Genomic DNA, 11,092 nt, shown 5'->3' with positions numbered 1-11,092 from the left:
TCCATGGTTTGGCTCAGGAAGGAATGACTTACGCGATCAAACGCATGATCGAAGTCAAAGGACACCAGTAGGGCACTTTTTCGAAGATGCTTCAGTTGACAGATCCTATCATAGATGCGGTTTGTAGCTTCAAAAATGGACCTTTTGCCATTTGAACACTTTTGATGTTTAGACAACACTAGAGGAAGTAGCAATTGTAGTCTTTGTTTGAGAACCCTTGCTAAAACTTTGTAATCATAGTTCAGTAGAGAAATTGGGCGATATCCTTTCACGCTTTTATCGCTTCTTTTCTTTTTCACTAGAACTACGATTCCATCGAAGAACTGCTTAATTCGCCTTAACGGAGGCTCTCTGAGAGAATTGTGCTGTGCGTGAAATCAATTTTTTTTAACATGGGAAAGGATAGGAGCTGCATTTTCAAATGCTTCTAAAATATTTTAGGGACTTCAGATTGAAAAAAGTGTTAATGTTTTGCAATATACTTTCAATTAGCTACATTATAACTGGTTTTAGACAAAAGTTTTTAAATCACAATGTTATGTCTATAATATAGCGTATCAAAATCTCATTTGATAACATTAAGAACGTTTTGCTTGAAAAAAATTCTATAAAGAATTAGAAGCATTTGAAAATGCAGCTCCCATCCTTTCCCATGTTAAAAAAAATTGTTTTCACGCAAGCGCAATTCTCTCAGAGAGCCTCCGTCAAGGCGAATTGCTTTGCCTTGAAGAGCGTCGTTGATTACGTGTGTAAATTCAAAGCAAATGACTCGCCAAGCTTTCAGGAAAAATTCCTTCGGTAATCCATCCGCACCCGGACATTTACGAGAATTACTTCCTCTAATAGCAGCGAAAATTTCGTCCTGCACACTTAAAACTGATTCTCGAGCTCGGCAGAAATATTTGCTGATTCCGAACGGCAATTCCTAATTTTGCTGATATTTCAGCAAACATAATGTTTTTGCCGAGATGGTTCAAAACATTTTACCGAAATATCAGCACACTGTTATAAAAATTGGAAAACTGACAGCATTTTTAGCTGAACGTGTCGGTGAACACGAATTTTACCGAAATCAGTAAACGAGATAACCGAGATATCAGCAATCATGTAATCCTTTACTGAATTTCGGCAATGCAACTGTCACTTTTGCCGCCGCCATGTTTCGGCGAAAAAAAACAACAGATCAGTGGTAGTGGTGCTGAATCCACATGAAGTGCATTTCCAAGCGATTAAGAAGTTCAAATATGTAAGAATTAAAGACCTTCTGTAAGTAAATTATTGCTAATTAGCGTCATTCAATTTATTCTAGTATAGCAGTCAGTCACATCCATTAGTAGCTGTTTTTCGAGGAGCGGTACAGCTCTGCCTAAGCCAATCTTGATGAATGGAGGAACCCCGAGAGGAGTAAATGCTTTCGGCAACAAATTGTATATTTTTCATTTCAATTTTATGGACCAATGAAAAATAAATGTTCGAAAGTACAACTTGTTTATTGTGTTTTCATGTGGGTTAAGAACTAATTTTATTTATTTGTGCAATTCTCAAAAAAAAAAACAAAATCAAATGCCGAGATTCAGCAAATCCAATTATGCTGGGAAATGATTTTGCCGAGCTACGGCAAATATTTTTGCTGAGAATCTCGGCAAAATATCAATAGCTGTCATTTCTGTGATTGCCGAGGTCCCGGCATTTCCAATTTTTGCCGAGCTGGTTGCCGAGCACTCAGCGGTGCCAATCTCGGCAATCGGTTTGCCGAGATTCAGCAAAAAAAACTTAGTGTGTGTGTTACTGCTCGCATCAAATTGTCATTCGCATGGTTGTTTATAGGGATTGTCCTGCTTGGCATGAAATCCGTAGAATGCACAGCATTTCCGGAAGAATAGAGGTTCTCAAAATAGGACCTGACTGCCCCATTTATTTGAATTTGGTCACGTATCTCATTGCCCCCTTCTGTCTGCAACGTCGAAATTGATGTTTTGAACCGCTTCCAATGATTTTGAGCAACGTGGAACAAAGTAGTAGATTCTCCAGACACATAGGTTTCATTATTTTTTCGAAAATTCGACGAAAAATTTCTTTGTAATCGCAGCATTTGTGCTTTAATACGGTTGATTGCTACTAGTTCACTTGGATTACCGTGCAGCTTATCGTATGCATCCTTCAGCAAGCGTCGGTAGAGTTCTATAGCATCTCTGAATTCTCTGTGCAATATGGAGGTTTTCCATTTCAAAAACGAAATCACCTTGGGCTTTGCATACAAAATCCACCATTCTATCCATGACCTATAGTTATTTCACGCACACACCCAGTATGCCCACTTTCGAGAAAGCTCGTCAATGACTTCCGAGTTATCTGGTATGTGCTTGTAGACGCCAAATTCCTCGTCCGCAAGGAGTTCCAAGATGCGGTTGTACCATTCTCACAACGTATGCTTTGTGGTCCGAAAATGAAGTGACAGCAAAATGTGCCACACGAAGTTGGGGCTTCATCGTGTTTACGACTAGTATACGATCTATACGTGACGCTGTATTAGATCTTATGTACGAGAACTCAACATCGTTTCCATGGAGCGCTTCCCATGTATCTACCAATTTTGCTGCATTCATTAGCCGTTTGCACATCGGACTTATACTGCTACTGCCAGTAGCATCTTTTGCGTTGACAACTGCATTGAAGTCGCCGCCAAGCACCACATGCTCCGTAGTATGATGGAGGTAGTGTGCAACAGAGGAATTGAAAAAATCTTCTCTTGCTGTTCTATGAAGAGCACCAGAGGGAGCATAAATGTTTATAAACGAGACTGTCCCAATCCTCAACGATATTATTCGGTTGTCTAGACTTTTTTCAACATTATGAACATTGTACTGATCCCTAACCGCTATGGCCGTACCGCGTTGATCGGCATCTACATTGAAAATTATCGAGAAACCTGGTAACCTTAAATGCTCATTCTGCACTTCTTGTAGGAAAATTACATCTAACTCCGACGCACGGATGAATGGCAAAAGCGCATCAATTTTCGTTTGGTTAGAGATATTGCAGATGTTAATCGTTCCAATTTTATAGCTAAAACTATGCATCACCTTAATATCGAATGGAGTCCCACCTTTTATCAATCTTGAATTCGTTCCCTGTCTCTGATATTTGTGGTGACAGTATTGGGATGCGAATGTCAGCGAAGCAAGATGATAGCACGATGGATGTCGTCAACGAGCCCATCGAACGCACCGTGTTGTTGTTTTGATCGTGGTTTTCGCTCACCTGAACCAGAGAAGTTGTTATAGAGAAGCGCGAAGATGATTTAGGTTATGTTTATTTACATCACGCCCAATAACAATCAATTTTTGCGGTGAACAAAATTATATTTTCGCGTGCGTGTTAGTTTGATCTGCCCATAAGATGTCAAGCATACAAGTGACGTCATGCTTTGCACTAACACACTTTCATGTGGTTTCATGTTGCGCTTTGTTTCCCATGTTTATCTATTTCCTTGAATTTGCTCGATTGGGACCGCGTTTGACGGTTCAATTGGAACCTTTGGTTTCAGTCTTCGCGCATCTCTATAACAACTTCTCTGACCTGAACCTTATGATGAATGGGTCGTTCGGGACTATCAGTGTTGACAACGTAGTTTGGCGGCGAGGATTGGCGTATCGGTGTGTGCATCTGAATCGTCGGTAGCAGCAGTATCAGGTTGAATTCATTTCGCTGAGTTAATCGTCGGTAGTGTAGTGCGAGGTCGATTTGTTCTACAAGAAGTGATTTTTTTCCTAGTGCGGCAGTAAGGTAGGCTTCGGCAGGACATATACTTAGGCTTACCTCACCGGGAGAAAAGCCCTCGTCGGCGGTATCGGGATAGTAGTCGTTCGTAGCGAAAACGTATCGATGTTTCGTGATCGTTGCGTGTTCATTGAGGATTGTTCTCATTGATGTGATTAGGCGAGCTGTTCGGGAAAATAATACCGTGGTGGCAGGTGCCATCGAATCGTTCCGTTGTGGTGTTGATGTAGGATATGGAATTAGAGTTTTCTTGAGAAATGCGGCAGTATCTGTGGAAGCTTCGGTAGGACATATACTTGGGCTTACCTGAGAGAAGGAAGGCACCAGAAGAAATTTTTTCGCCGATCCGTGCAGTAGTTTGTTAATTAAATTAATTAATTTTCGATTTTTGCGGCTTAACCAGCCGAATGGAAGTTTTACTTTATTCCAAAAGCTAGACTTTACATATACTGGCGTGAGTGAGAAATGGACAAATTGAGGTGAAATTTGCGAAAAAGTTACTCGTCCTCTCGGTGAGACTCGAACTCACGACTCCTACTAACTAGACAGGCGCGTTGCCGCTACGCCACGAGAAGACTCGAAGACATAGCTGCTAACCTGAATTCAAGTTCAACACAAAATTCCGAGGTTATCTTTTCCACAGATTGCACCCCTTTCGGATGGAATGAGATGTACATCCACACTACGCATATATGGTCCACTGCACGAATTTGTGCTGGCCTGCTTACTCCCACACGAAATTTGACGTTTGAGCGGTGTCGGCACCGCTCAAACGTCAAATTTCCTGTGGGAGAAAGCAGGCCAGCACGAATTCGTGCACTGGACCATTGTATATGTAAAGCCTAGGCGAGAGCGCATTGTTTTTGTGTGTTGGAAGTCCACACACCTCTCATCGACGACTGTGTCGAAGAGATCGTGCGGTGAGCGGAAAGCTTCCAATGGGTCGCGACGTTCTCAAACGACCGGTTACGGAACATGAGTCCGTTGCTCGATGACATAATTAAATTAATTAATTATCGATTTTTGCGGCTTATCCAGCCGAATGGAAGTTTTACTTTATTCCAAAAGCTAGACTTTACATATACTGGCGTGAGTGAGAAATGGACAAATTGAGGTGAAATTTGCGAAAAAGTTACTCGTCCTCTCGGTGAGACTCGAACTCACGACTCCTACTAGTTTGTTGTTTTCTCATTGATAATTTCTTGAAGAATGTGTGCTCCGATGTCGTTTTTTTTTGGTGAGAAAGTGGAAGAGATGCATTTGGGATTTTTTTGAGAATGGTGGTAGTAACTGAGAATGCTTCGGAAGGACATATACTTGGGCTTACCTGACAGAAGGGAAAGCCCACGTTGATTGTATTGTCCGCAGTGAATGAGCTGTATGGAATATCGGTGACGTGTTTTGCAGTAATTTTGGTGTGTGAATCCATTGCAAAGTTTATCGGGATGAAGAATTGTTGGTTTTGCTTCGGCTCTTACGTTCCACTTCCTGAAACGGGGTGTCGGGAATATCCGAAGATTGTTGAGAACAGTGTCTTTTCGGAGCGGTCATAGTGCCTTCGCTATCATCAGAAATGACGAACTCGGAATCGTTATCTGATTTTTCACCAATAATGTATTTGATGCTGAGTGATGAACCACTTCTACTAGGTCCAGCGGGCTGAATAATTTGTTCCAACGGAAGACGGGGAAGAGAAGAGGGCCTGGTAGAGTGCTTCGATGCTTTTGCTACTATCCGATCAGTGATTGTGGTTTCAGCAATCAGATTTGCTTCGCTATCAGATATCAGATCAGATATCTGCACTTCGTTTTCTACATCGGGTTCTGCTGATGGTGGCGGGGAAGCATTTGTAGGCGGCGATAATGGGTAGAGGGTTTTCAAACCCGAAACCCGACCCGAACCCGAACCCGACGGGTACGGGTCGGGTTCGGGTTTGGAAATTAATAAAATACTCGGGTTCGGGTCGGGTCCGGGTTTAAACAATTTCAAAATTTTCGGGTACGGGTCGGGTCGGGTTTGAAAAACGTCGGGTTCAAGTCGGGCTTAGTACCGGTGTAAAAAAAATCAGTATTTGAAAAAATGTTTTTTTTTTTTGTCATATTCGATACATTCAACAGTTATTTTTTGACTCGGGTTTTGGTCGGGTTTATTGAGAAATATTTTCTCGGGTTCGGGTCGGGTTCGGGTTTTATCGACGAAAATTTTTCGGGTTCGGGTCGGGTCCGGGTTTGAGAGAGCAAAAAATGCTTAAATCTATCAAATTTGATTAGGTGAAACGAAATATTTTGCATGAGTCATTAATTTAGATGTTAATTGACCAATTAACCTTTTGATTGCTTAAAAAACATATTTCCTTGCTTAATGGCTTGCAGTCAAAAAAGCCCAAAATCGCATATTTTGCCCTATAAATTAAGGTATAGCTCAAAATTGTGACGTGTTAGAGCAAATCTGAGCCCGGATTCGGATTCAGCGGCCCAAAATCCTTCGGAGACACATAAGTTTGCTCTTGAGACAAAAAAAAATGTTGCGCTGTGAAATCAAGCATTAGCATGATTTCTGCATTTTTTCCAACAAAATATAGATTGAAATTTTTCATTTGGCAATTATTTTCCTTAGACTGGCCAAAACCGGTGCTCGTACCCTACTGATAATTGTTCTTGGGATCCCTACAAGTATTGTTCTCAAGATTCCTTCCGAGATTACTTCAGGAGTTACTCCCGGTATTTTAGGACTGCGTTAAAAATTATCCCCAAAATTGCATCAGCAATTCTTTCAAAATTTCGTTTTCTCCTGGTATTTCTTTTAAGTAGAGACCCAAGCACCATTCATTGATTCTCTGTGCAACTTCGATTGTTCTGGTCAATCACGGAGTAGCAACTACGATGTGTATGGTTATCTTTGTTTTGCTTTGGTATTTCTTTTAAGTAGAGAATTTCTTTACAGAAATTTAGAGCGAATTTTTATTGTGTTTTGTGAAAAAGTGTAGGTAGTGTTCGTATGTTAGTTGTCAGGCAAGAATAGGATAGTCTACCATACTGCGCCACCATACTTACAGTTTCCACAACTCATCATCAGAGGGAAATAAAGATCGTGTTGGTAGCCCGAAAGGGGTGGCAATAAGGACCAAGATGGAGGGATTCTTTGACAAATTGCTTAACGGACACCAAAACCACAGACAAACAGACGTAACACCTTGAACGATTTTCATGGAAATCCATCGCCCAGTTCACACTACCATCACCTGGTGGAAAAGTTGCACGAATCACTGTGTTGTGCAATATCGTCAACAGAAGGCGCTAGTGTGAAACGTCAAACGCATAGAAAAATGATGCGCGCGCCTCTGGTTGTGAAAGCCACAACTATGAAAATTTAAAATGATCGTTAAAAGCGTGGTCGATGGAAATTTCGCAAGTGTTACGTCTGTTTGTATGTGCCCTGATCTAAAGTTTACTAAATCTCAAATTGAATAAAGTCGATTTTCGATTTTTTTTGGTACCTGAATCCCCTTAGTCACCAGTGATCCTCAGGTTTATTTTTTAACTATGTGTATTGCATCTCCTCGATTCATTTGTAAATCATTCAACACGTTTGGGAGTAAAGCAAACTCCATAAGAAACATTACAAGAAATTCTATGACAACGTAGAGAACTCTGCATCATGTGCGGCCCGATGGGCCACACTTTGTTGACCACTGCGCTTAGTGCACTGGTGACTAGTCGGATCACTAGTCAGTAATATTTAATCAAATAAATTTACTCTCATGCCTTCAATCGTTCTGCGGTCTTTGAAGGCATTATTCATGTATGAATTTCCTACGAGGTGCGTTGATCAATTAAGATTAAGCAGACAAGGAGCGATCTCTGCGATTTTTGTCTATAAGTGTCCCATCAGCGGACGTCATCGCACACTTCTTTTAGCGATAGAATATCGTCAGTTTCCTGTAATAGGGGCACAACTCTAATATGTGAATTTTCACATTTTTTGGTGCAATATCTTGTACAATATTTATAAAATAGATGTATAAGAAATTAGATCGCTAATGGCGCTGTAGAAAATAAATTAGTCAAATGTATTTCATACCTTAGATATATTTATCCATTGTTTTGAAATACATATGTTGCAGTGAATGTTTTATTTTGATTGTAAAAATTGATTTGACACTGCTAGTACCGGTACTAACGCATACTGGACGTGGCATACTAGATTTTAGTCACACGAACAACCGCGACATTGACATTCTGTGGTTATTTTTCTAATATTTATAATGTACTAACTGTCCCGGAAAACTTTGTATGGTCCACTGCACGAATTTATGCTGGCCTGCTTATTGCGAATCTTTTCTGAAATCCGCATACCGGCCAACAACTTGTGCACCGACAGCCCGTGCGCCGGGTTGTGCGCCATACAAAATGTAAATAAACAAGTGTCAAAACGAATCGCGCCAAGAGCTCTATCTCTCTTAGGGTTCGGATCCATTTTTTGTCTAAAACATTGCACTTCTTTATGTCTAGAAATAATGTACAACAAAGATATTATTAACGATAACAACGCTTTTACTTCATTAAACCACTGATTAATAGTGATTTGGCTAGTGAAAAACTTGTCGCATAGGCAATCGGCGCGCAAATTGTGCGCTGGTGTGCGGATTTGAGTTAATCGTCGCAAAGTGCCCAACACACATTATACCCTGGCGCGCAACCTAGAGATCGAAGAGAAACTTGTCGAAATGCTAAAAATTCCTGGGAAGCTCAATACTCTCATGGAAAATTTGACGGTTGAGCGGTGCCGACACCTCTCAAACGTCAAATTTCGTGCGAGATTAAGCAGGCCAGTACAAATTCGTGCAGTAATCCATTGCCATTGCATTGTTGTGTTGATTTGACAACTTTTGAGTTTATTGCAGCACAGCACTCTAGATTGGTTTTATTGCAATCGTGATGAGTTTCTTCCTAGCCTAAGCGCCTGAGCAAATTCCAGTATTTTTACAATTTTCCTCCTTTTTCAGCTGATTTCTGTAACTTTTTCTACTTTAAACACAGCCACCATGAGTACGAAAACCAACGCACGCCTGAGAAGGCTTTCGCAAGGCTAGTTGGCAATTTGGCCGATAAGTGCCTCTATAGAAGCTACAAATACTCATAGTAGCATCAAGAATGTTTTCAGTCAATGTTACCGCACGCATGGCAATATTGACAATGTTTCAGTACAATTAAAAGAATTTTGCATTCGGTTGAAAATGGTTGGTGCAGTTCTTAATTTTACCATGGTTTCGGTAGAAACTACAACAAAATTTATTTCAGTGTGGTGATTGACCAATTAGTTGGTGATTTTGCCGTTTGGTGGCGGTAGTTGTCATGTGTAGTTTGAATCTTTATTATCTCGGGATTCAAAGCAGATAGAAAAATATCGTCTTCGGCAAAGTTATTCAGAAGGACAATAGTAATCTGATGGTTGACCAAATATTTGGTGAGTTTGTAAATTTTTCAACTCCAATGTCTCGGGATCCAAAACAGATATAAAAGTGTCGTCTTGGGAAAAGTTGTTAAGTAGGATAAGAACAATCTGGTTATTTACTAATTAGTTGATAATTTCGCCGCTAGGTGGCGCTAGTTGTCATTTAAAGTTTTAAATTTCAATATCTCGGGATCCAAAGCAAACAGAAAAGTGTCGTCTTCGGGAAAGTTGTTCAGAAGGAAAAGAACCTAGTGATTCACCAATTAGTTGGTGATTTCGCTGCTAGGTGGCGCTGGTTGTCAAGTACAGATTTAAATTTCAATATATCAGGATCCAGATCAGATAGAAAAGTGTCATCTTGGGCAAAGTATTTTAGAACGGAAACAAAAATCTGGTGATTGACCAATTAGTGGGCGAATTTGGTTCTAGATGGCGCTAGTTGTCATGTAAAGATTTGAACTTCTTTATCTAAGAATTCAAAGAAGATAGAAACGTGTTGACTTCGGCAAAGCTCTTCAAGAGGTCGAAAGTAATCTGGAAATTCACCAATAAGTTTATAATTTTGCGCAAGGTGGTGATACTGATCAAGCGAATATTTGAATTGCTCTATTTCGGGATTCAAAGCAGATAGAAAGGTGTCAGCTTCGTTCTTTAATAAGCCAAAAGCGGTGATGAACCAACTTGTTGGATTCTTACCGCCAGGTGGTTCTAGTACTCAGGTAAAGTTTTGAAATTCATAGAAAAGTGTCGTCTCTCTTCAGTAAAGATCTTCAGGAGGTTACTGTTACTGATGCTAACGTACACAGACTTGTAGCCGGCACTGGCCGATCCGGGAATAATCTATGCGGCTTAAGCGCCACTCCGTGAGGAGACCGCAAGACGAGTTTAGTTTGCCCGGTTGAGACTCTTCAGGGCGAGTCCATTTAAAATTCCCAAAGAAAGTCGGATCGAACCAGCGCATCTACTACCTACACCTGAACTGGGGTGTTTACCCTACCAGCAACATAACCCGCTACACTACAAAACCATTCCTCCAAAGAACGCAGTAAGACGACACCCATACCTAAAAGCCACGCGACATCAGTTATCGCGAGCTATTTATCATCACTGGCGGTTCCACTACTTCTCGCTAGAGGCGCTACCAGTGTGGAAGGGAATACGCAAGACCCAACAGTCAAATTGCGCCACGCAAACAACATCTACTACAAATACGCGAAGCAACGGGACAACATTTCAATAATCTAAAGAACTTTCACACAACGGAATGGTAATCTACAAACACACTATTATGGTAGAAACTAAACACATTTATTCGGTAATAACCCACAACGAACTATTTATTCTATAATCCTATTCATTTTCCCTATTCTCAGGTATTCCTTCTTCAATCCTGCTCTCCTGTGCCTGTGCGTTTGTATTCCATTCCTATCTACCTATCTCTGTCATGTGCTCTATTCGTGCTATTACTCCATTCACTTTCTCTCCTCCTCGATGATGCGACAAGCAGCAGCGGCAATCTTGCTACACCCGGGTGTCTCACACAATAGGGTTGGGTGGGTCGATCTTAAATTACGTGCGCACGATTTTGTATGATTGTTGCCACCCAACCTTACATCAACGGACGCTGTAGTGACTAGACGTCCAAATTAATCTCGACCTTATGGTCGGCAAAAACTGTCCTCCGAGGCGTCCTCACCGGACGCCCCACTCCATAAAAAAGACGATGCAAAAAGGAGATGACTCACCGAGCAGCTACGGGGATTTTGCTGACCTGCTGGGCGTTTCTGCGCTCCCGTTGTGTCGCGTCGATGAAGGCGATCGTTCGACGCTTGGAGACACGTGTACCCCCGACTGCCAC

The 11,092-nt window shown here is 41.2% G+C and overlaps 1 protein-coding gene across 1 annotated transcript; it reads right to left on the bottom strand.

The window, feature by feature from the left end:
* Positions 1 to 1,977: 1,977 nt before the first annotated feature.
* On the bottom strand, positions 1,978 to 3,938 carry LOC134292247 (uncharacterized). The gene is made up of 2 exons (XM_062861237.1): positions 3,580 to 3,938; positions 1,978 to 3,261 (listed from the first exon to the last, which is right to left on the bottom strand). Exons 1-2 carry the CDS (start codon positions 3,925 to 3,927, stop codon positions 3,085 to 3,087), a joined length of 525 nt encoding a protein of 174 aa, XP_062717221.1. The 5' UTR covers positions 3,928 to 3,938; the 3' UTR covers positions 1,978 to 3,084.
* Positions 3,939 to 11,092: the final 7,154 nt, after the last annotated feature.

The sequence above is a fragment of the Aedes albopictus genome, chromosome 3 (genome assembly GCF_035046485.1).
Source record: "Aedes albopictus strain Foshan chromosome 3, AalbF5, whole genome shotgun sequence".
NCBI classification, from domain to species: domain Eukaryota; kingdom Metazoa; phylum Arthropoda; class Insecta; order Diptera; family Culicidae; genus Aedes; species Aedes albopictus.
This window is presented reverse-complemented; position numbering and strand designations above follow the sequence as displayed.